The sequence below is a fragment of the Cydia fagiglandana genome, chromosome 4, assembly GCF_963556715.1.
Source record: "Cydia fagiglandana chromosome 4, ilCydFagi1.1, whole genome shotgun sequence".
Classification (NCBI taxonomy): Eukaryota; Metazoa; Arthropoda; class Insecta; order Lepidoptera; family Tortricidae; genus Cydia; species Cydia fagiglandana.
In genome coordinates, this window is record NC_085935.1 from 14720402 (window position 1) to 14747440 (window position 27039).

General features: G+C 37.8%; 3 protein-coding genes across 5 annotated transcripts in view; 2 read left to right on the plus strand and 1 right to left on the minus strand.

The window, feature by feature from the left end:
* Window positions 1-8742, minus strand: part of LOC134663837 (NADH dehydrogenase (ubiquinone) complex I, assembly factor 6) — a 127156-nt gene extending 118414 nt beyond the window's left edge. The window contains exons 1-5 of one of the 3 annotated variants that reach the window (XM_063520350.1): window positions 8488-8742; window positions 8166-8403; window positions 7752-7984; window positions 7077-7239; window positions 6699-6919 (exon numbers count right to left, since the gene is read on the minus strand). In XM_063520350.1, the coding sequence (XP_063376420.1) occupies window positions 6740-6919; window positions 7077-7239; window positions 7752-7984; window positions 8166-8403; window positions 8488-8624 (951 nt within the window). In that variant the 5' untranslated portion in view covers window positions 8625-8742 and the 3' untranslated portion in view covers window positions 6699-6739. Of the gene's footprint in view, window positions 1-6676; window positions 6920-7076; window positions 7240-7751; window positions 7985-8165; window positions 8408-8487 lie in introns of those variants that run through there. The other 2 variants (XM_063520349.1, XM_063520351.1) reach the window with 2 other exon arrangements.
* A 7582-nt stretch (window positions 8743-16324) lies between these two features.
* On the plus strand, window positions 16325-23541 carry LOC134663823 (tyrosine aminotransferase). The gene is made up of 5 exons (XM_063520334.1): window positions 16325-16684; window positions 18787-19115; window positions 21189-21662; window positions 22092-22274; window positions 22633-23541. The coding sequence occupies exons 1-5, from the start codon at window positions 16540-16542 to the stop codon at window positions 22819-22821; spliced, it is 1320 nt and encodes a 439-aa protein (XP_063376404.1). The 5' UTR covers window positions 16325-16539; the 3' UTR covers window positions 22822-23541.
* A 1531-nt stretch (window positions 23542-25072) lies between these two features.
* LOC134663824 (uncharacterized) lies at window positions 25073-26710 on the plus strand. Its single transcript, XM_063520335.1, has one exon. The coding sequence runs from the start codon at window positions 25123-25125 to the stop codon at window positions 26272-26274; it is 1152 nt and encodes a 383-aa protein (XP_063376405.1). The 5' UTR covers window positions 25073-25122; the 3' UTR covers window positions 26275-26710.
* Window positions 26711-27039: the final 329 nt, after the last annotated feature.

Sequence of the window (27039 nt, forward strand, 5' to 3'; positions counted from 1 at the left end):
TCCAAAATGGTCATCATTTTCTAAATATGCGCCCCCCAAAACCTATAAAACGACACCCATGACGACATTTATGACATAGTGCATGGCCGCCATTTTGGATTTCAAATTGGTCATCATTTTCTAAATCGGGGCCCCCTAAAACCTATAAAACGACATCCATGACGATTTTTATGACATAGTGCATGGCCGCCATTTCGGAATCGAAAATGGTTATCATTTTCGAAATCTGCGCCCCCCAAAACCTATAAAACGACACCTATGACGACTTTTATGACATAGTGCATGGCCGCCATTCTGGATTCCAAAATGGTCATCATTTTCGAAAGCGGGGCCCCCTAAAACCTATAAAACGACATCCATGACGACTTTTATGACATAGTGCATGGCCGCCATTTTGGATTTCAAAATGGTCATCATTTTCTAAATCGGGGCCCCCTAAAACCTATAAAACGACATCCATGACGACTTTTTATGACATAGTGTATGGCCGCCATTTCGGAATCGAAAATGGTTATCATTTTCGAAATCTGCGCCCCCCAAAACCTATAAAACGACACCCATGACGACTTTTATGACATAGTGCATGGCCGCCATTCTGGATTACAAAATGGTCATCATTTTCGAAAGCGGGGCCCCCTAAAACCTATAAAACGACATCCATGACGACTTTTATGACATAGTGCATGGCCGCCATCTTGGAATCCAAAATGGTCATCGTTTTCGAAATCTACGCCCCCTAAAACCTATAAAACGACACCCATGACGACTTTTATTATTTTTAGAATCCAAAATGGTCATCATTTTCTAAATCTGCGCCCCCCAAAACCTATAAAACGACACCCATGACAACTTTTATGACATAGTGCATGGCCGCCATTTTGGAATCCAAAATGGTCATCATTTTCTAAATATGCGCCCCCCAAAACCTATAAAACGACACCCATGACGACATTTATGACATAGTGCATGACCGCCATTTTGGATTTCAAATTGGTCATCATTTTCTAAATCGGGGCCCCCTAAAACCTATAAAACGACATCCATGACGATTTTTATGACATAGTACATGGCCGCCATTTCGAAATCGAAAATGGTTATCATTTTCGAAATCTGCGCTCCCCAAAACCTATAAAACGACACCCATGACGACTTTTATGACATAGTGCATGGCCGCCATTCTGGATTCCAAAATGGTCATCATTTTCGAAAGCGGGGCCCCCTAAAACCTATAAAACGACATCCATGACGACTTTTATGACATAGTGCATGGCCGCCATTTTGGATTTCAAAATGGTCATCATTTTCTAAATCGGGGCCCCCTAAAACCTATAAAACGACATCCATGACGACTTTTTATGACATAGTGTATGGCCGCCATTTCGGAATCGAAAATGGTTATCATTTTCGAAATCTGCGCCCCCCAAAACCTATAAAACGACACCCATGACGACTTTTATGACATAGTGCATGGCCGCCATTCTGGATTACAAAATGGTCATCATTTTCGAAAGCGGGGCCCCCTAAAACCTATAAAACGACATCCATGACGACTTTTATGACATAGTGCATGGCCGCCATCTTGGAATCCAAAATGGTCATCGTTTTCGAAATCTACGCCCCCTAAAACCTATAAAACGACACCCATGACGACTTTTATTATTTTTAGAATCCAAAATGGTCATCTTTTTCTAAATCTGCGCCCCCCAAAACCTATAAAACGACACCCATGACAACTTTTATGACATAGTGCATGGCCGCCATTTTGGATTTCAAAATGGTCATCATTTTCTAAATCTGCGCCTCCTAAAACCTATAAAACGACACCCATGACGACTTTTATGGCATAGTGCATGGCCGCCATTTTGGATTCCAAAATGGTCATCATTTTCAAAATTGGGGCCCCCTAAAACGTATAAAACGACATCCATGACGACTTTTATGACACACTGCATGGCCGCCATTTTGGATTCCAAAATGGTCATCATTTTCGAAATCGGCACTCCCTAAAACCTATAAATCGACACCCATCTCGACTTTTATGACAAAGTGTTTGGCTACCATCTGCATGCAAGACATTTCTATTATTTTTACGTACAAAAACGGCCCCCTCTCAACTTCCAACCGAGATTTAATCGATAATTTATTCGATTAATATTCAGATTAATTCAATTTCAATCTATGTTAGGTCGACTAAACTAATCGCGATTAAAATTTGAGGATTAACTTTTATTATTCCATTAATTAGTCGAATAAACAGTTCAATCTATTAAGTCCCATCTCTGACCACGGCATTTTTACACTTTGAGAATATCTGAAAACAAATGAACACAAGGAGCCATTTTGCAAATCCAGTAACTTTGTTATTACTTTTGACAGCGCGTGTCATGTGTCTACACAGAGTCGACACAAAGTCGAAACATTTGCGACTACTTTGTGACTGCAATATTTCTCAGCCTTAAACCATATTTATACATCATAATTAACCAGTTTCGTAGTATGTAAAGCGTTATTTCTGTTATTTAAGTATAGTATACGCATCGAAGTACTAAAAATGCATAAAATAATATAGTTATGAACACAGGCACTGAGAAGTAAACAATTTCATTTCCGGCTAAACTAAAACAATGCGGTGGCGCGTTGATTATATTACACTTAGTTTATCAAATCACTCGAGCAGTTTAATTCCCCATAATAATTTAAGTCCTATTGTAATATAAATGCAAACAATATATAATTACGTCTTGTAATCCGTTTTAGAGATGGCGTATTAATGTCACTTATTTTTATTTAACTATTTTTCCATCTGACAGTTTCCATTTGACAGGAACAAAATGAACGAATGAACGAATGATTTTGGCATAAAGTAGTCGCAAACTCGTAACAATGTGTGCACACGGCGACCACACTTTATGTCACTTTGTGTCATGTGTCGACCCTTCCCCATTTCTGGTAACTGTGTCGACACGGCGACGACTCTGCGACTGGAATTGTGACCGAAACAGACGGTGTCGACACAAGATGTGTCTACACCGCGTCGTAACGGCGACTGGAAATGGTTGTATGGGCTGAACTGTTCAGAATAAACGAAAAAATGGTATGCATACCATTCATGACCATTTTTAGGGTTCCGTACCCAAAGGGTAAAACGGGACCCTATTACTAAGACTTCGCTGTCCGTCCGTCCGTCCGTCCGTCTGTCACCAGGCTGTATCTCACGAACCGTGATAGCTAGACAGTTGAAATTTTCACAGATGATGTATTTCTGTTGCCGCTATAACAACAAATACTAATAATTTTTAAGAAAAAAAAACTGACTTCTATGGGGCCCGGTGAAAGATTATGGTAGACGGTGCACTATGTAGAAAAGGAGGTAAAACCAGTACCTACTTTCTAGTAGCATTTCGTTTCCGTAAGGGTCGTAGTTATCTAGCCTAACCTAACCCACTTCTCTGATAGCAGTTCGGTTCTGTGAGGATCGCAGTTCGAACCTAATCAAACCCACTTTTATAGTAGCATTTCGTTTCTACAAGACTCGCAGTTCTAACCAAACCTAACCCACTTTTGTTCGGTTCTGTGAGGATCGCAGTTCAAACCTAACCTAACCCACTTAACGGCGCATACGGTGCGGTGTACGGGAGTTTGAGCGGGAGGGGTTTGGCATCATCATACCCACATTTTATGGTAGGTAATCATAGTGGTTTATTTAGTTTAGGTATCATAGTGGTTTTCCGGGTCAAGGTCCGGGTCTCTGAGTCAGAGTCCGGGTCCGAGTCCCGGTCCAAGTCCGGGTCCGGGTCCGAGTCCGGGTCCGGGTCCGGGTCCGAGTCCGGGTCCGAACCGGATCCGGGTATGAGTCCGGGTCCCAGTCCAAGTCAAAATCGAAATTCGAAATCACCAAACATGTACTATGCGTCGTTGAAGAGTTCTGTTCTGATCATCATCAGCAGTTCCACTTCATCAAATGCGACAGTTTTTAATGAAAATGCTTGATTTTCTGATGAAAATACAAAAATCTCTATACGCATGCCTTTAAAATTTGAGGAGTTCCCTCGATTTCTCATGGATCCCATCATCAGAACTCGAGCTTGACAGAAATGTGGCTTAAAAACTAAACTTGCTTAACAAACATAACGAACAGGACAAATCGCCAAACGTGAACTATGCGTCGTTGAAGAGTTCCGTTCTGATCATCATCAGCAGTTCCACTTCATCAAATGCGACAGTTTTTAATGAAAATGCTTGATTTTCTGATGAAAATACAAAAATCTCTATACGCATGCCTTTAAAATTTGAGGAGTTCCCTCGATTTCTCATGGATCCCATCATCAGAACTCAAGCTTGATAAAATTGTGGCTTAAAAACTTAACTTGCTTAACAAACATAACGAAGAGGACAAATCGCCAAAGGTGAACTATGCGTCGTTGAAGAGTTCCGTTCTGATCATCTGATCATCATCAGCAGTTCCACTTCATCAAATGTCACGTTTTTGAATGTATATGCTTGATTTGTTGATAAAAACACAAAAATCACCATATGTATGCCTTTAAGATTTGAGGAGTTCCGTCGATTCCTCATGGATCCCATCATCAGAACTGGATTTTGACAAAAACGGGACCAATCTGTATGCATATACATACAATCAAAAAAATATTTTTCAAAATCGGTCCAGTAATGACGGAGATATGGAGTAACAAACATAAAAAATAAAAAAAATAAAAATAAAAATAAAAAACATACAACCGAATTGATAACCTCCTCCTTTGGGATTTGGAAGTCGGTTAAAAACAGAATAAAATAATGATTTAAATGGGGCTCCCATACAACAAACGTGATTTTTGACCAAAGTTAAGCAACGTCGGGAGGGGTCAGTACTTGGATGGGTGACCGTTTTCTTTTTGCTTTTTTTTGTTTTTTTTTTTTGCATTATGGTACGGAACCCTTCGTGCGCGAGTCCGACTCGCACTTGCCCGGTTTTTTATGCTATAGGAGAATAGGAGGCAAACGAGCAGGCGAAAAAAAGAAAAGAGCGCACATCCTCCCATTAAAGGCTGATAACGCATTACAACCTCTCTTAGTGTTGCGGGTGTCTGGGCGACGGTAATCGCTTACTATCAAGCGATTCATCTGCTAGTTTGCCTCCTATATCAGGGCTATAACCGCGAAAATCGAAGTTTTCAAATTGCGGGGATTTTTCTCTGTCACTCTAATTACGCCTTCATTGGAGTAAAAGAGAAAGATCCCCGCAATTTGCGAATTTCGGTTTTCGCGGTAGCCCCTCAGGGCTCGCCACAAACCCCGGCCCGCGACGCAACGCGTTCCGGCCCGCCGACACCTAAAGCGTCCGGCCCGCGGGAGGCTCCAGGGGGGTTCGCCGCCCGCACACTTCATACCGCCCCCGCTGTTTTTCTTGCAAGCTATACCACATGGCACATTCCTTTTAAGCAGGGGCGTATTTACCCTAGGGTCATCCGGGCCATGGCCCGGGGCGCCAATCCGCCAGGGGCGGCATATGGGCCGTATGGCGCCCCTGGCGGATTGCATTTTGTTTTTCTTCCTTGACTTCTGGGGCGATGAAACGTATCGGCCCGGGGCGCTAAATTTCTAAATACGCCCCTGCTTTTAAGAGCCCATCAATGTGCACACTAGCGCCACTGCTAAATAATCGTGATAACATCAAACTAAGTGTTTATGTTGCTGGGGACCGATTTTTGAATTTCGATCGCTCGATTTCGTCACTCGAAAATCGGTGGAAAACTGCGAAATGCTAATTTTTGAAATACGAGCGACCGAAATTTGGAATCTAGTGGTATTGACCACTCGATTTAAATTCTATTAGTAGAATTTAAACGCCTAGTAGTGGAGATATCATTTAACGAAATACACAAAATCGAGTGGTCGAATTTCAAAAATCGGCCCCCTGGAACTCAAAACAAAAACGGATGTTTTAACTTTGGACGCATAGATTGACCAATCCAGCAACATAAAAACTAAAGGTACTTAAATCCAAAATACAGTACGTAATGGCCCCCTTTTTTAAATACCTGTCCGTGTCGTTAGCTTACAAGGAAGGGTACCCAACTGTCCGACTCCGATTTGATTTATTTTGATATATGTTATAGAGTAGTCTAAAATAACGGACACGTATTTTTTTTTAGCTGCCCAAACTCAACCTGTTATAGTAAACCCAAACCAAACGGACGACTAGGATCATATCTCTATCTCTCTCATCCCACCTTCAGCCATGCGAGCGTGAATGAGAAGACCCTGGTCGTCCGTTTGGTTTGAGTCTACTATATGTAGGAGAAAATGGCCTTCAAAGTACTGAAAATTGACCAAACCTTCTAATTTCTATGAAAAACTTTTTTCAAAAAAATTGGTAATTAATTACTGGTTTCGTTATATGTTAATTATCAATTTTTTTGAAAAAAGTTTTTCATAGAAATTAGAAGGTTTGGTCAATTTTCAGTACTTTGAAGGCCATTTTCTCCTAACAGGTTGAGTTTGGGCAGCTAAAAAAAAATACGTATCCGTTATTTTACACTACTCTATAACATATATCAAAATAAATCAAATCGGAGTCGGACAGTTGGGTACCCTTCCTTGTTAGTAGAGTCAGTGATCCCCTGTTTACCGCATTAAAACATGTTAGCAGTTTATATATAAATACAGATTTTTTCAGGTCACTTTATTAAATTAACTTTAACACTTTCTACTATTTTACCTATTACACATAACACAGTCAATACTTGTTTAAGAGTCTCATAAAATAGTAAATAAGAGGTAAAGTAGCACTTCCTTGAACTAGTGATCTGTCAAACACGTTAAAATTGCACTTCTGGAGCTTTTTTAGATAGTTGTTTACTGCTACAGCTGGTAGAAATATTTGATTAGCTAATTTCGGCACATCTATTTTTCTTGCCTGCAAAAAAAAGAACCAAATTAGAATAAGACTAGTTGGGATTGGGAGTTGAGACACATGCTGGACTGTGTCCCATAAAACAGAATCTGGTGATGGTGGGGGTGGCAAAACATCCAGACACTTAAGAGTCTTAAATAAAAAAAAATACATGTTTTACCTTTTTAAGATGATTATTTGCTGAGGTTGCAATTTCATATGCACAATTTCTCATGTTCTCACTATCCCGACATCTCAGCACATCTTCTTGAGAAACATCATGCTTCATTAATAAATCCATGGGTACATATACCATTTTATATTGACTAGACATAGGTATAGACCTGTAATGAATCAAAAAATAATCATTATATTGTAGCCATTTAAAAATACTTCTCTTAATGGAGGTATATTTAACCTTTTACCCGCCAGCAATTTTTGATCGAGCGTGCTTGTGTCGCCACCGACAGTAATTGTACCACGCAGAGTAAGGTTGGCATAGTTACGGGAGTTATAAATGTGCTGTAAAAACCAAATCAGATCTTTGTCTTAATTATCAGACAGTAGCGAAATGAGCTGGATATGAAATGTCTTATATATCAGACTCTGGCAGTTAAAGGGTTAAAAAGGAAAAGGAAGGAAAGTATAATTTCCATTATACAAATTACCTCATTATTAGCTTAAGAGTTATTCTCTTGTTGGTGGAGTATCTTCCAGCTTTCCCTATCTTGCACCAGCTCTTTGACTTTATGATATGACACAACTTCTACTTATTCTTTCAATTGCTCCAAAAAGCCTGTGTCTGGGTTTTTCTCTTCCCTGCTTGCCTAGTAAAAAAGCAAACTGTAACACATACCTTAGCATATTGGCGAGTCCTTGGGCTTTACCTAAATGGGATGCAGCATGATCAGCATGCAAGTTTTGAACGCCCGCCAGCCAGAGCATTGTATAATATATTGCTGATACGCTGTCATCAGTGTATTTCTCTAAATCAGTCAGACTGCCAAAATATTTTGCTTTCATTAACCTCTGTCTTGAGTCAATGAGTTTTTGTAAATTTCTCTTTGGTATCTTGTAGACACTACAGACCTACAACATAAAGGTATTTACTGATTCATTTGATATCAGTGATTTAATCTATTATAAGTTTCTTTGAAATTCTCTTCACATCAAATTAAGAGAATTTTGATGAAACGGAAAATGAACCTATAAAAGAGAATATTAGATATTTGGATTGAAGTTACATGCATAAAGTAGAAAATGATTTTACCTTAAATAACTCTTGAGCAACAGGATTAGCTGGAACCTGACGAAGACTTTGATCTGTCTTATAAATGTCCTTCAAAGTGTCCTGCCAAAATTGCATCCGCATCATTGCAATTTGTGGGTCAGTGGTTTGGTCTTGCACCCTGGCAATTTCTACATTGAATGCTCTTATCACTAGCGCCGGTGACCGGAGAGCTTTTGTCATAAGTAGTGTCGCCAGAAAATTTTCATAATCATGCGATCTATCTGTGAAAGAAGACAGAAGTACCAGAATACGTTGTTTATCTGAGAGATCACAAAGAAAGTAAATTAAAAAAGTAAATTACTTTACTATATTTGCACAATAATTAACAGAATCTTCATTAGAAGTAGGAGTTGTAGTTTGCGTTCGTAGTTTCGTATATTGCGCCGTCTTCAAAGTTTTTGTCAATAATTGACTCATATTTTTCCTTGTTAAAAACATTGTGTTTTCTGATGTTGTTTCTTTTCAGGGTCCAACTATCCCTACCATAACATTTATATGTTTTTAATAATGTTTTTTAGGTTATGTTTTGAAGATAAATGTCAATGTATATGTATTGATCGACTTTTGACATTTCATGTGTGTGCTGCCAGTAGTCAAATGAATGGAAGAATAGGTAATCGATTTTTACATTTACATTCGCGGCTCGTGGCTCGGCTCGGCATCTCGCGAGCCCCTTTGACTCGTGCCCAAAAAACCACTCCTCCACGCGAGCCAGGGCTATAACCGCGAAAATCGAAGTTCGCAAATTGCGGGGATCTTTCTCTTTTACTCCGATGACGGCGTAATTAGAGTGACAGAGAAAAATCCCCGCAATTTGCGAATTTCGGTTTTCCACGAGTGTGGAGCGGGCTTTAGGCCCCACGACAGCTTAAAAAGCGTTGCGTTAAAACCCGACGTTGCGCGCTTTTTTACCGTTTCCAATATTTGTGTTCATATGAACGCTTAAAAATCACTTGTGAGTCGTACTGCCACGTACGCATCTCAGCAAAGCCATACTTTATTTGCTATTACGACGTATTATTTGAATATAGCTTGAATATTTCAGGAATTTGTAAGCATAAGTTGACATTTTTAAAGTGAAACTAATAATAATCTTGACGATTGACACCAAAAATTGACACTTGACAGCCAACTGACAGCAGCGCCGGCGCTTTTTTAACGCTTGTGAGAACAGATACACGGAGTTCCGTATGTTCTATTCAATTTGACGCCAATGCTCAACGCCGAAAATCGAACAGTGCTCGATAAAAAAGCGCCGCGCTTAAAAACCGCCTTCGTGTGAATACATACATGGTTATCCATTTGTGTCATTCAAACGCTTTTTTAACGCGCGTTGAAAAAGCTGCCGTGCGACGGGGCCTTAGGGCTCATGCTAAAGAGCGCTTTTTCAACGCGCGTAAAAAAAGCGTTTGAATCCGTCCGCTCGCAAAATTAGATTTAACGACCGACGTTTAAAGTCGAAAATTCAACAACGCTTAATAGAAAGTGCCGCCGCCACCGTGTGAATAAATACATGTATCCATTCGTGCCATTCAAACGCTTTTTAACACGCGTTGTAAAAGCGCTTGTGCGAATGAGGTCTTTTACGACTGCTTCACTCCTGATGAGTTGTGCAAGCGAGACAGCGTTAACCTGACTCTGTCACGCTAATCACGCTTGCCCATCGTCGCCGCATCCAATTTCAGCACCGTAAAGGAGAACATCCGGAGACACGAAAGCAAATAAAATGTCCGAGTTGAAACTGAGACCCTCGCTAACGCTATGGTCAATGAGATGGATGTATCTGGTAGGTATACTCTTGTAAGCCACCTTCTACACAAATTTTCAATTTCGCGCCTGACGATACTTTGTCTGGTTTCCCAGAGATAAATACTGAACTAATTTTTTTTTGTACCTACTGACAAAGTTGGCTCCACTAACTACAACTAACTCAACTAACTCACTCAACTTTAAAACAAAAAATACGTTCATTTACATTAAGGGCATTTATTTGTGTGATGAACACTAATATTTGTTCCTGAGTCATGGGTGTTTTCTATGTATATAAGTATGTATTTATCTATATAAGTATATATATCGTCGCCTAGCACCCATAGTACAAACTTTGCTTAGTTTGGGGCTAGGTTGATCTGTGTAAGATGTCCCCAATATTTATTTATTTTTTTTTTTATTTATTTATACTATAGTATAATTTAGCCTATATACGTCCCACTGCTGGGTACAGGCCTCCTCTAATGCGAAAGGGTTTAGGCTATAGCCCCCACGTTGGGCCAGTGTGGGTTGGGGACTTTACATACACTTTTAAATTTCGCCGCGGATGTATGCAAGTTTCCTCACGCTGTTTTCCTTCACAGAAAAGCTCGTGGTAAATATCGAAATTATATTCCGTACATCAGTAACAGATTTTTCTAGTTAGAAAGCACTTCCATGGTTTCTCTTCAAATTTTGAAGATTAAAATAACGAAGCGAAGGCACTATTTTCGGAAATGATCCCCAAGAAGATCACTTGTGTTGCGTTCGTTAAGTAATTCAAACGCGTGTTACGCCAAGCGCGCACCACGATTTTAATTTTTGCGACACGATTTTAGAATCGCGCTGTAATTTATCGCAGAAAATTCAGTGCGCGCACTGCGATGAAAAAGTCGACGATTTGTTCATTCTCGACATGGATGTCGTACCAGTCGCTTGTCGTGAAACAATATGCAATCGCTGTATGACTGAGTATTTATACCACAAAGGTGATCTCCTTCTATTTCTATAATTAAACGGTCAACATCTAGCGTCTCATCTTGTAATTCCATTGGAGAAACAGGTTCCGATATGTTGACGCTTGGAGAGCGAAATGCCGACTGAGGTCCCGGCTGCGATTTTATTATCGCAGTGCGCGCGGGGCCATACAGCTTCGTATGCTGCAATTCACTTTGCGACAATCGCGTCGCGCGCTGTCGCGGAAAAATGTAACAAATCACAATTTTAAAATCGCTGCGATTTTTTTGTCGCATATGCGCGCACCGCCATATAAACCCATACGTTACATTTCTGCGACTAAATTATCGCGCGACAAAAAATCGTGGTGCGCGCTTGGCTTAAGACCTAACAAGACGTATACGAATAAAGCCAAGCGCGCACCACGATTTTTTGTCGCGCGATAATTTAGTCGCAGAAATGTAACGTATGGGTTTATATGGCGGTGCGCGCATATGCGACAAAAAAATCGCAGCGATTTTAAAATTGTGATTTGTTACATTTTTCCGCGACAGCGCGCGACGCGATTGTCGCAAAGTGAATTGCAGCATACGAAGCTGTATGGCCCCGCGCGCACTGCGATAATAAAATCGCAGCCGGGACCTCAGTCGGCATTTCGCTCTCCAAGCGTCAACATATCGGAACCTGTTTCTCCAATGGAATTACAAGATGAGACGCTAGATGTTGACCGTTTAATTATAGAAATAGAAGGAGATCACCTTTGTGGTATAAATACTCAGTCATACAGCGATTGCATATTGTTTCACGACAAGCGACTGGTACGACATCCATGTCGAGAATGAACAAATCGTCGACTTTTTCATCGCAGTGCGCGCACTGAATTTTCTGCGATAAATTACAGCGCGATTCTAAAATCGTGTCGCAAAAATTAAAATCGTGGTGCGCGCTTGGCGTTAGTAAGGCCAACCAGTATAAGAACGAGCTCGGAACCCTTAACAACTAAGCGTAATCAAAGACCACACGTACATAATTATAATTACTCATCTAAAACAATATGCTTGGCAATTTATGGAAAAACCAGACTAGGAGCAAAAGATGAATGGAATTAATATCAATGCGTACTGCGTACTATGCGTGTCAATAACAAAAACAACAGCTAAACATAAACATTGCACAAATAACATGTACAAAGTTCAAAACAACATTAAAGAGCCATTCTATTTATTTCATAATTATGAAAAGGTATAAAATAATGTATCAAGTTTGTTGATTGGACGAAAAGGAGAAAAAAAATGCATCACCTGTATAAATGTGCTTTTGCAAGTGACCAGCGAGGGCAGCGAGTGCGAGAGTTTTGGATTTGGAGCCATTTTTCTACTCTATTAAGTTATTTTGCTATTGTAACTGGACCATTTATATACTACCTAGTACCTACAGTGCGTAAATTCAATACGGGCGGATATTTAAACGGTGGTTAGTATGACGTAAGAAGCATAGGCGTATTATGTAAGACGATTTATGTTAGACCGGTCTCTCCCCTATGTAAGAAAAAATAAGAATTAGGCGGACCCCCTCCCCCCGTGTAATATTTATTATGTAAAAATCGGAAGGAAAAAATATGAATGTACTTTGGGTTTGTTTTAATTTTGATTTTCGAAGAAATATTTACGAAACGTTTATTTTGTGCCTGTAGTTCGGTTTCATTTTAAAGTTCTTCTATAACAGCACTCGCGCGGATGCACGCGATTTTTCAAAGCATAATTATTACCTAGTCTCAATTTGCGCATTTTTGTGATCTTACTTATGCCGGCTACATACGTAACGATAAATCGTTGCGATAAAACTGTGCAGTCCGACTGTGCAGATAAATCGAACCGTGTGTACGACAAATCGTTACGATAAATCGTTGATCGGTGGCAGTTGCAAATTATATCAGAAAAATCGTTGTCGAAGCGAACTGCACAGTTTTATCGTTACGTGTGGATGGCGATCGGTCATTTCGGCAGTACTTCACGTAGCTTGCTTGTGTGCACACGTTCGTTCCTCAAGTAAATAATGAAAAATATAAAAATGAATCCATATTTCTCTTGGTCACGTCATCACGCGTGAACGGCTGGACCAATTTCGCTAATTCCTTTTTGTCTTAAACTTGGTCAAGCAAAAAATAAATAAATTTAAATTTAAACTGTTTATTTCAGTAAAATATGCACATCATATAATATCAAGCTTAACTACTAATCTTAACTTTAAAAGATTTTTTGAGTTAAGGAGTCTTATTTTAAATATTTATACATAATTAATATTTTTTATAGGTACATTATAGCATAATAGGACATATAATTCGGTGATTTCGGTATACTGCCCTCTTATTTTAATTAGGTATTTTTTAATAATATTTCTTGCTTGTCTATTCGTCCGTCCTTCTATAAGTTTTAGTAATTATCCTTTGAAAATCTATTCAAGATGCTCGGTAAGATGCAGTTCCACACTCTCTGCCTGTATACATTGTCATACATTATTTGGTTATTGTCAGGAGAAGTTTCTTATGACAGAAAAAAAATAAGAAAGTTGCGCGGAACATTAGAAAATTTAAGAAAACTAAAATTCCATATTAACTTTGATGACATGGATAACATGTTTCTTGCGTGAGCTTCTGCGGAGAACTGACGATCGACGCCGATATCGGAGGCGTGTGGAGGCACTAGGAACGTTCGATTTATCGCACAGTCGGACTGCACAGTTTTATCGCAACGATTTATCGTTACGTATGTAGCCGGCATTAAGCCACCACCTGCCACCCCCCACCTCCCTGTAAGAAAAAATAACTAAAATAAGACATGGTCGCAATAAATGTCCTTACGTAATAAATGAATGGCGCCATAAGAAAAGTCCTTTATAGCATTTTAGCATATAAACGAGGCTTGAGTAATACTAGTATTTAGGTACCGTAAGGCCCCGTTCGCACGGCAGCTTTTTCAACGCGCGATAAAAAAGCGTTTGAATGACACAAATGGATAACCATGTATGTATTCACACGAAGGCGGTTTTTAAGCGCGGCGCTTTTTTATCGAGCTCTGTTCGATTTTCGGCGTTGAGCGTTGGCCTCAAATTGAATAGAGCATACGGAACTCCGTGTATCTGTTCTCACAAGCGTTAAAAAAGCGCCGGCGCTGCTGTCAGTTGGCTGTCAAGTGTCAATTTTTGGTGTCAATCGTCAAGATTATTATCAGTTTCACCTTAAAAATGTCAACTTATGCTTACAAATTCCTGAAATATTCAAGCTATATTCAAATAATACGTCGTAATAGCAAATAAAGTATGGCTTTGCTGAGATGCGTACGTGGCAGTACGACTCACAAGTGATTTTTAAGCGTTCATATGAACGCAAATATTGGAAACGGTAAAAAAGCGCCAACGTCGGGTTTTAACGCAACGCTTTTTAAGCTGTCGTGCGACTGGGGCCTAACTTTAGAGAACAGAGTTTTTGAATAACTGTACCGCTTTCTTTAATCAAATTAACCCCGGCTACTCACGTAACGATAAATCGTTGCGATAAAACTGTGCAGTCCGACTGTGCAGAGAAATCGAACCGTGTGTATGTCGATTATCGTAGCGATTTGTCATACACACGGTTCGATTTATCTGCACAGTCGGACTGCACAGTTTTATCGCAACGATTTATCGTTACGTGAGTAGCCGGGGTTACAGTTGCTAAAAACAGCAATAGTGATGTGACTCTAGTGACTTCATCGATTCGAATCCTGATTTTTTGATTTTCGTTCGATAATAAAAATCACAAGCATAAAATGCACTTCAAAAATTTGCATGTAACAATTTATGTGCTAAAGCTATAATATGAAAATTAGGCTTGTAATAAAACGCAATTATATTTTTGAAGGAACTTATTGACCGACGAACATACGGAGCTTAAAATCAAGATAGGTACCTAGGTACGTACGTATTTTACGGTGCCTGATATTAGTTTCTAAGTAAAAGATTTATGCCACGGAAAGGTACGCGTTTTAGTGTTATCGCATTATTTTTTATCATAGATAATTGCATGAAACAAATTTGATTCACATTAATATAATGAATAATGAACCCTATTAATAGGTAGGTATATCATATCATAAATGTGAAGGTTTGCATGTCTCAATGTTTGCTAGTAAATCACACAAAAAAACCTGAACAACTTCGGGTGAAATTTGGCATACCTACTTACAGGTAGGTACTAAGGGTTAAAATTTAAAATGGTAATAAGTTCCTACGAGTGTGTGTTAAGTTAAAGTTAGTAGGTAAGTCGTGGGCCGAAGTTAGTAAAAATACAGGGTGGACCATTAATAAAGCCCCTATTTGAATAGGCCGTTAATATTTGTTTGAGTGGGATATATATGGGATGGTTTCTGGTCGATAAAACGGTCTATTTTCTTAAATTGTACCCGGGAAGCGGTATGTAAAAGTATTGCAGATTCTTTTTGTTCTGCATTGCACTGCTTAACTTATCACCTCCGACGACACTATAAAAAATTATACTTACCTATACTTCAGCAGATTGGAAAACATCGCCGGAAATCTTATTTTCCAAAAGCGCTAACGCTAATTAACCTTAAGCCCCCAATCGCACGACAGCTTTTTCAACGCGCGTTAAAAAAGCGCTTGAATCTGTCCGCACTCTAAATTCGATTTAATGACCAAGGCTTAAAGTCGAAAATCCAACAACGCTTGATAAAAAGCGCCACCGCTGTCGTGTGAATACATATATGGTTATACATTTGTGTCATTCAAACGCTTTTTTAACGCGCGTTGAAAAAGCTGTCGTGCGAATAGGGCCTAACTAGCCACCTACTTAACGACACCACCCAGATTTATGTCCAATAGATTTTTCTTATCGGGGATAACCGAAAAGTAAACTTTTTGTCAGCCATCTAAACTCTATCGGGGAATAAAAAATATATACTTACGGGGAAATGCAAGAAATTTTCAGTTTCAGGTTTCAAGATGGTTAGGAATAAAACGGGTTAGGTTCATTTCTGATAATCTGCTCGAAAAAAATAAACCACATTTTATTTCCTTTTATTTCAAATATAAGTTTTTCCCTGTTTAAAAGTTTTATTATTTAAAATAAGATTTTAAAATTTTTAAATGGTTACTTACTTTTGGTCTACCCTGAACGGCCTGAACTTAAATCAAACTTCTATAAGAAGAATTTATCAAATAAATATATTTTAAATAATACAACCGGCTATTGGCTGAAGCTATATGTATTACTATTTATATTCGAAACAATTTAAAATGTTATTTTTTATTATTATAACAAGAAAATCCACTGTGGACATACCTACTTACTAAACTGCGTACATTGAAGCCGTTGCGCATTCAACGCTTTATATATTTTATGTATAATCCGGGGCCAATGGTACGAAGAGTGGAGTAGTTTATGAAGGTAAGGGTGGAATGTTTACAACTAGCTCCACTGTCGTCATCTCATCTGCATTTTGAAACCAGTTCCGCGGCCCGATCACGCCAGCCGCCTCGCACCAGATCCGTTTCTATACAAAACTGAGGTGTATCGGTAAGCGGACACTATTCACGATTGTGTTCTCTAAAGTGTCACCATAGCGTTCACCATTTTGCAAGTTGTGTGCCCATGTCGCAGCGGTCTCTGAGCAGGGAGGTGTGGGAGGTGCGTGCTTCAGCGTTAGCTCGCAACACCCATAACGTGATCAGGGAGATCGTCGAGAACTTACAAGTGGAACCGCACCCTAATAAGCAGCTAATTGCTCTTTCCATTGGTGAGTTCAGTAGGTGCGCGAGTGAAGTGTTTGTTATAAAAGGAGTGAGGATGAGGACTAGGCAGCTTTTAGGGTGCCGTATACAAAAAATTGAAAAATAAAAAGCTTAAAATAGTAAGGAATGTCATAAAAAGATAGGTAAGTACCTACTTGAAAGGGGGTTAAACTATGTAATGCTGTTTTAATTTATTTACATTTTTATCATCAATTATATAGGTATTCATAATTAATTAATTATGAATACCTATATAATTCATTAATATTGTATGGAATTAATAGAGCTGGCAGCTTTCTCTCGCAGCGCATTACTATTGCCATTTAGCGAGGGAATGCTGCCAGCATCTTTGGAACAATGCCGCGGGGGCAGGGCCGTCTTAAACTATGCTGGGGCCCCTGAGCACATAAGAATTTGGGGCCCTTTTTGGAAAGTAAAAAAAGCTAATTAAACTAACATTTTTCTACTATGATCTTCTATTTATTATGGGTAATCAAATATACTGTTACTATCTTCCTTGGGGGCCCTGAGGATGGGGACCCTGGGCACGGGCTTATGGTAAAGACGGCACTATAGATTTATTTGAATTTAGTTTAGTTTTTAATCTTATTGATTAGACTGTATTATTTTTGCTGAATAAAACCTAAAAACATAGTTATATTTAAAAATAAAGCTTTATTGATTCATTCAATATATAATTTAAAATTTTAAACCATGTGCTGATGATTACCTGTCCGTTCTCTGAGTCTTTCTAAGTACGCGTGTCAAAAATTAAAATAACCTAGAAAATCGCTCAAACATGTTTGCTGGGTCAAACTGGAACCTCCCTTTAATAGCAAAAAAGTTTCACATAGCATTTTTTTCGGGTTCCGTACCCGAGTGATGGCAGACGAAACCTTATTATTCAATCAGAAGAATTGTAAATAAGGTATTACAATTTACTTTCCGTGAAGAAAAAATTAGAACACAAAAAAGTGTTGCGAACTTGTTTGCATGAAATTGTTTATTGGGAGGATTAATTTTTTAAATAATTTTATTTTAATGGTATTATTATTTGAAGTTTTAAAAGTGACCCATTCCCCCTTAACTCCGAAACTACTAAGTTAGTACTCGAGAAACTGAAAAAGGTGAAAAATAGAGATACTACTCCTAAAAATACGTGTGATGATACATCATTAGATTCGTAATGATGTCTAAAAAAATATATTTATTCGAAGTGTGTAGTAGCACACAAAAAATATCATAAGTTATAATTTATTTGTTATAAACAAAAAAGGGGGAAAGTAAGTAGATTTTTTTTTATTTCCCCAATACCTCAATAATATTTAATATTTAAGAAACCAAATATAATTTTATAAAAGTGGAGGATATTTCCAATACAACATTTCATATTTGCAGAACTGTCTCTCTATTATTTATACCTTTTATTCAACGCTGAACACAGCCCTCCGCGCCTCATTTTCGGGAAATGCGCGTGGCGTCAAAAAGCGAGTAGTACCTATACCTAGTTACCTACGTAACATTAAATATTATTTTACATGAATTAAACATTAATGAAAAAATTAGAAAAAAAAAATATCAGAAAATGTACTACATGTAGAAATTTAATTTAAAATTTAACTTTATGGTTACCTAATTAGAGTCTTAATAACCTAATTTATATCTAATTACCTAAGGGTTAGGGTCCTAATTGCCTCATTTAAACCTAATTACCTAAGGGTTACCTAATTTAAAGTTCATGATAGGTAACCATTATGGGGTCATTGCGTCAGTTTACGTCCAGTGCCTGACAGTAAACTGACGTAATGACCCCTTAATGGTTACCTATTTATCATGAATTTTAAAATGCTATAGTAAAGGTGATTACTTAGTGGAAAAACGTGAGTTTTGTAAGAATTAGAGGAGTATATGTATCAATTAAGTCAAGGTTAACAAGGTTAGCATTCTATTTTGCCAAAATTCTAAAGCCGGAATGTTTAGGGTAATGAATTTATTTTATTTGATTAGTTATTGCACAATAATATATATTAATCGGTGTCATAGTAACAAGATTATTTGCAGATTATACTTTTTAGTAATAAATAACATATACACAATATATTTTTAGGTGACCCGACTACATTTGGAAACCTCAATCCACCAGACCAAGTCCTACAGGCTGTGCGGGACAGCATCGAATCACTTAGCTCTAGAAGTTACGGCCCAGGTAAAGGACACCAAGATGTCAGGGAAGCGGTGGCAGAGTACTGTGCCCACCAGGGACCGATCACAGCAGAGGACGTCATCCTCTGCAGCGGCTGCTCTCACGCCATCGAGATGGCCGTCACAGTGCTTGCTGATGCCGGCCAGAATATTCTGGTGCCGCGACCGGGGTTCTTGATATACAGAACCTTATCAGAAGGCTTAGGAATTCAAATAAAATATTACAATTTGTTGGTAAGTGGCGTGGGGCTTAGTCAATTTGTGTAAAAATGTCCTATAATATTTATTTATTTATTTATTTATAAGTAGGTATACCTACTGATATTTCTAAAAAAATTAAATATGTTTTAAGGTAGGTTTAATCTGCATATAAATAAATAAATCTGCATGGATTTAATACATATAAACCTAGCTTAGGGACAGCTGGACACGTGGTTCATAGTTATAAATAAAACTAGCTGTTGCCCGCGACTTCGTCCGCGTGGAATCTTATCTTCAACATTTTACATCTTTAGTACCTATAATTTTCATATCCAAGCAATGTTGAAATTAAGTAGGTACTTTTGTTTTTTAGCAAGTTGTATGAAGTTTTAAGTCAAGTGGATTTTGATGTTGGTTGCTGAAATTACTTTTCTTGTATTCTCATAATAGGTACCTATGCCCTTATACAAAGATTCAAGTTCCGCATTCCGCACTCACAAAATATCTGATCTCCATACAAACTTTCTCACCACCTTGGGGGATGATTTTCAAAAATGCTTGAATTAGTTTTCATGTTTTTTTAATTTATTACTTTTTTTTCCAAAAAGTTAAAGTTCCTAGCTTAAAATTAAATTTACACCCCAAGACGAATTTTCATCCCCTTTTTAGCCCCCTTAGGGATTGAATTTCCAAAAACGTTGCAATTACTTTTTTTTGTAATCGGCTATTATGTCTTTCTAAGAAGTTTCAAAGCATTTGTAATGGATTCAAACTTTCAACCCCTTTTTAACCCTGTTAGGGGATGAATTTTACAAAACGCTGAAATTACTTTTCCTGTCTTCTAATAATATCCCTAAATACAAAGATTCAAGTCCCACACTCGAAAAAATGTTTGACATGCATACAAACTTTCAACCCCTTTTGCATCACCTTAGGGGTTGAATTTTCAAAAACGCTGAAATTAGTTTTCTTGTATTTTAATAATATATCTTTTAACGAAGTTTCAAATTCGTAGCTCAAAAGAAAACTTTAACCCCATACAAACTTTCATCCCCTTTTTAACCCTGTTAGGGGATGAATTTTACAAAACGCTGAAATTACTTTTATTGTCTTCTAATAATATCCCCAAATACAAAGATTCAAGTTCCGCGCTCGAAAAATTTTTTGATATCCATACAAACTTTCAACCCCTTTTTCACCACCTTGGGGGATGAATTTTCTAAAACGCTGAAATTAGTTTTCTTGTATTTGAATTTGATACTTTTTTACAAAGTTTCAAGTTCCTAGCTTAAAATAATATTTGCACCCGAAGACGAACTTTCATCCCCTTTTTAACCCCCTTAGGGGTTGAATTTCCAAAAACGTTGTAATCACTTTTTTTTGTAATCGTCTATTATGCCTTTCTAAGAAGTTTCAAAGCATTTGTAATGGATTAAAATTTTCAACCCCTTTTTAACCCTGTTAGGGGATGAATTTTACAAAGCGCTGAAATTACTTTTCCTGTCTTCTAATAATATCCCTAAATACAAAGATTCAAGTCCACCACTTGAAATTTTTTTTGATATCCATACAAAGGTTCAACCCCTTTTTCACCAGCTTAGGGGATGAGTTTTCAAAAACGCTGAAATTAGTTTTCTTGTATTTTAATAATATATCTTTTTACGAAGTTTCAAATTCCTAGCTTAAAAGAAAACTTTAACCCCATACAAACTTTCATCCCCTTTTTAACCCCCTTAGGGGTTGAATTTCTCAAAATCGCTTCTTATCTCTTGTACACTTTATAAATTCAATCTGGTGTGCAAATTTCAACTTTCTGGCTTTTGTAGTTTCGGCTCTGCGTTGATGAATCAGTCAGTCAGTCAGTCAGGACACTTGCATTTATATATATAGATAGATAGATTTGCAAAGTAGCCTCGTTTATTGAAATGTGGAAGTAGATAAACAAGAGTCGATGGCATTCAAGTTTCTAGAGGCATAACAAGTTTTCATTTGATTGTAGACTAGTTTGCATATTGATCATTTACGCATGATCTTCTTGGTTACTGCGTAGGTATGTGTTAAGGGAATTTAGAAGCTTACTTCACCACATTTTTTTATCATTTACAGCCTGATCAGCAATGGAAAGTCGATCTAGACGATATCGAGGGACAAATAGACGACAAGACCGCAGCAATAGTTGTTATAAATCCGTCGAATCCTTGCGGTTCTGTGTACAGTAAAGAACATTTGACTGAAATATTGGATATTGCGTCGAGAAATCGTGTTCCCATAATAGCAGATGAGATATACGAGCATATGGTGTTTTCTGGCAATCAGTACCATGCGCTCTCTTCGCTGTCAGTGGATGTTCCTGTGCTCTCTTGTGGTGGTCTGACTAAGAGGTTTCTAGTTCCGGGTTGGAGGATGGGCTGGGTCATCATACATGATCGTCAGAATATATTTGGGAAAGAAGTTCGCAGAGGTTTGAATAATATGACTACTAGGATACTTGGCCCTAATACGCTAATTCAGCGTGCCTTACCCGCTATACTGCAACTCACGCCACAGAGCTTTTTCGACGATGTGTTAATATTTCTAGAGGTGAGTGGAAGTTTCTGGTCGCCCGCGTGCTTATCGGTTAGCGCGGGTGTAGGTATTTTAATGAGAATGAAGAAATTTGAATAGATTAAGTGAGAGGTGGATGTGGTTTATTCCACGCCTGCTCTACGGTTATTTCGATACAGTTTTTATTTATTGTTGATATGATAAGCATTGGTTTCTTATTAGAAAATAAATGGGACGAATAATCACATACTAATTAAGTACTGTGTTACGTGCTTGTACGCCGTGTTACCTTTATAGCCGTAACAGACTACTGCACCTCACCAAGGCCGTGGTGAGGTGCTGTAGTCTATTACGACTTTTAGTGACATCTGAACAAAACAAACATGAAAGGTTGCAAGTATCAATTTATAAGGTTAGCTAAATTATGAACCTTCATTTTATCTAATATTTTGTTTATGTTTACAGAGCCAAGCCAAACTGGCTTACGAAGCATTGCGCCGAGCCCCCGGATTGCGGCCCGTGATGCCTCAAGGAGCCATGTATATGATGATTCAAATAAAGATGTCACTATTTCCCCATTTCGACAACGAGCTTCAATTCGTAGAGAGACTAGTATCAGAACAGTCCGTTTTTTGCCTACCCGGAAAGGTCAGTAAACAAATTTCAATTTAAAATGCAGTGCTCACCAATTATGTTATTCAGGTGATTCAGGATTCAGTAGTTTGGCTATAGAAATAAATACTTAGAGATCAAATGTATTTGTTAATTAAGTAATATAATTAACTTAAGTGCTTTACACACAATGGATAGTAATATAATATAATTAAGGTGCGGTTTGTTTGAGCCCTAATCACAGAATAACTAATAGTACTCCCTAATCTCTGATATATTTAGACATCAAAAAAAGGTTCCATCTTAAAGTTCTCACCAATATTGGATGTTGTCCACAAACATGATTTTTTAAAGTGATCTCTCTTCGACGTTGGTTTGTTGGTTTTGTTTACAGTGTTTCGAGTACCCTAACTACATGCGGATAGTTCTGACAGTACCGGAGGATATCATGCGCGAGGCATGCGATCGCATAACCGTGTTCTGCAGGGAGCATGTCGCCTCCAGAGACAATCTGAAGGAAGTCGATAATAATTCCGTTTCTGTGGAGCCTGTCAGCGAAGTCATCTGTGAACACGAACCATAATAAATATTCCTATGATTTTCGAAATTCATTTTTATGAAATCACGTGTACGTTTGATTTGAGAGAATAATTGACGCCCGCTTCTCCATACAAAAGTATTAAATAGTTCCCATTTTTCTTTCTGGATTAAAGAAAAATAAACATTAAAGAAAATATAGTAGGTACTGATGGTGCTGATGGATGCTACTTTACGGTGGTACTTTATGGTGGTAATTAGTATTTTACGTGCCTATGTCGAAAATTTATTGGGCCATAATACTTATGTAGAATACTGTAAAACGTTGTACGATTCACGTGCAAATAGGTAATTCGCAACTTGTGTTTATTTAAAAAAACTCTCTTCGGTCATCATCGCCACTTGATTTCCTACTTTTAGCACTTGTATCATAATGTACTATTTCAACACACTTGCTCGTTGATATTAAACCCGCATGCTTTTTTTAATTTTGTTTAATTAAGTATAAGTTTATTCTACTACTTATGTCCAAAGATTTCAGGCGGGTGATATTTTAATTTAATGATCACATAGACTTCATAAGTTAATGTTATAAAAAAATCTCCGGTGACAGAATTTCTGTTTTCGAGACATACCTAAATGGTTTTGTAAATAGTATTATTTTAATTGACTTGTACACTGCAGATACAATGGTATTGCTTCAATCTCGTAGAGTTACACCAGGAAAAGTCTGCAGCGATTTTGATACCCCACGCATTGCAAGTGTTATTTATACGTGATTATTTCATAAAAGTTTGAACGTTTAAAATGACACTTGCACTGCGTGGGCTATCATAATCGCTGCAGACTTTTCTCGGTCTGACTTTACCTTAATTTTTAACTCTCGCAAATGTGTTGAAAAACGTCGTATGAAACACGTGTGCATTGGTCATTACACATATCGCCTATCGAGTATTATAATATACCTACTAATATTAGACGGTTTGATGTATATAGATGGTCAAGCAAATCTTGTCAGTAGAAAAAGGCGCGAAATTCAAATTTTCTATGAGACGCTATCCCTTCGCGCCTACATTTTTCAAATTTGCCGCCTTTTTCTACTGACAAGATCTGCTTGACCAAGTATATTAACCACCACTATGCCCCTTTGTTACTTAACTGACTACTTACGTTTGTATGGACAAGCGATCTTCCACTTTTCTCTTAATGATAACTATTTTGCATATACCTAGTACCTAAAGCAGTTTTAAAAAAAAATAAGAATTTTTAACTTTGTAAGTTTCATGTTATTTCTATTCAGCATTACGAGCTCTATAAAACAAATGTAGGTAATGTTTACTATTAGATTTTATGTTTATTAAAAGTTCTTTGAATTTCTAATACATTCTTTCATTTACTGTTCTTAAGGCATGTTAAAACATTTGGTTATGACAAATTTATATCCAGTATCAGATATTTCGCAATGCTGATATTTCGTGAACCGGAAATCTTAGCTCGGGCGCAACGTTCCTTTAGTAAGTTGTTATCGAGTCGTTATACTCGTTATCTTAGGCACTTGAGTGCGACAGACACAAAACACAAAGTTGCGGAGACAAATTGCTCGTGCGCGCCTACTCTTATGCCGCCCACTCCACACTCGCATTCGCGGCTTCGCGGCGCGATTCGCGCACGACTGTGCTTTATGAGATCACTGCAATAATCACTGACATATTCGATAGAAAATCGTTATCATTCGATTGTAAATAATGGAAATTAATTTATATTTATTATGGCAACACAGTCGAAATAGAAGGGGTAGTTCCAAATTTCATGTTTTAGTAAGCACAATTTTTTTAAAATAATTGTTCAACAAGCATTTTATCTGTTGCGACCAGTATTCTTATAATAATCAGTACATACATAGATTTTTACTAGGGCGTAGTGACATTTTAAAACTATATATTATTAATCTTAAACTATGTTACACATAAACATAAAATGAAAATAATTATAACATTTACTATACTTACCGTCTGGAACAACATAAAAGTATGTAATCACCAACCAGCCTGGTTGATAAGTTGATAACATTTTAACAGGCACAATTTTTGTGGGTGACTCTGACATGTACAACAGAACCTGCTGTTTCATGCGTTTTGGACCGCACCCAGAAAAAAATATTTTATATTATTATCTGTATTGTGGTTCATCATCCTCCTGATGAAAAAGGGCGGGAAACCGAAAAGACAAGGCGGATTTTTTGAAAATATTTCAATTAAAGTGTTTAAAGTCCTTTTTTTATTGACAAAACCAAGTTATTTTTTCCTTACTAACTGTAAATAATTGAATTTGTGTTTATATTCAGTGAATGAGCCCAGGACACGGGGGTGCGGGCGGCGGCCCCTCCCCCATGGAAACAGACACCGCCAAAACTACAACAAAAAGGAGAAATAAAGATGTTTCCAATACAGAAGTCACATCATGTAAACAAAAAATGACATACATACGAAGTCGTCGCGGTCTCTTCAAAGACCACAACCCCATATATGAAGATTTGACTAAAAGAGAGTACCCCGTACTACTACAATCTGCTTCAAATGAACTGACTCATAAAGTCCCCTTGGACATCCTCAAAGTGAATGGAATATTAAAAGAGATTACTGGGGTGCAATATGTAAAGGCTGCGGGTAACTTTTTTGTCAAAGTTTATTTCGGATGTGCCAAGGATGCAAATGCATTTTTGCTAAACAAACCACTACTACAAGCAAATACTTGGAAGGCAACAATCCCATATGACAGCATAGAGTGCCAAGGAATTATTCGTGCTCCTGTGGATCTAAGTGAAGAGACATTGCTCGAGGACTTGAAAGCAAGTTGTATGATTCTTGGTGTTAAGCGCTTTACCAAAAAACAGGACAATGGGCAATACAAACCACTCCCAACCGTCCTGGTTACATTTATGGCCTCGTCTAGACCTGACCATGTAATCTATGATCATATATGGATGCCAGTACAGGAATACATCAGACCCCTGCTTCAGTGCTTCAGGTGTTATAAGTTTGGACATGGCAGCGGAGCTTGCAAAAGCACTCAAGTATGTTCCATTTGTTCAGCGGGACATTTTTACAAGGAATGTACCACACCATCGGACTTCAAGTGCTCAAACTGTAGTGGACCCCATTCGGCAGTTTCTTATACCTGTCCATTTAAGGCAGAAAAAAATGCACAAATTAAGAACAAGATAAATGGCAAATTCTCTTATGCAACTGCAGCTGCAGTAGCTGTAACACCTAATAGCAGTAATAATCTTAACAGTAAGATTCCAAAAACTCCTGCTAAAACACCTCATGGACGTGCTATGATTGCTGACATTATTAATTCTGATATTGTTCTTAATGCAATCACCAAAACAATTTTAGAATTAATGAAGAAAAAAGAAGTCAAAAATACTTCCTCCGGTCCTATGCCAATAACGTCCCAAATGATTAAAGAGCTGCTTGTAACAAGTTTTACTACTTAAACTATGGATAGGTTGGGTATCACACAATTAAAAATACTTCATTGGAACTCCAGAAGTCTATTTCCAAAACTAGGTCAACTTGTACATTTTTTGCAAAGCTGTGACGAGAGTGTTGACATCATACTTTTTAATGTAACTTGGCTGACCCCTAGCAAAATTATTAAATTGCCCGGGTTTAGTGTAATTAGAAGAGACTCTAACCATCCGCATGGCGGTGTTGCAATTGCAATTCGTTCCAAATACAAGTTCAGTATTGTCAACACTCTATCACAGTACCATTTTCAAAATATATTAATCAATATTAACATTCATAATTTTTCTCTAGATTTGTTATGTGTATATGCTCCTCCACCTCCGAATGGTAAGTTTACTATAGATTCATTGAAAGATTCGTGTTCAAAATTTGTATGTAATAATCGTCTGATAATAGGTGACTTCAACGCACATCACTCATCTTGGAGTTCAAGAGTCAATGATGGAAGGGGTAAAGCTCTTCATGCTTTTGTGGAGAATTCTGATTTAATTTGTTTGAACGATGGCACTATCACCACTTTCGCTCCGTTTGGCCAACAAGGTAATGTTTTGGATTTGGTATTCGCTTCTCGAGCTCTTAGTTCTAGTTGTTCGGTATCTGTTCTAGATGACCTTCTTAGTAGTAATCACTTCCCTTTGCTCATTAATGTAGTTTTTGACTCGCCCACTCCTACATGTTATTCTAATAACTTATCTAATCCTCAACAAGATGATAATTCGCTAACTAAGGTA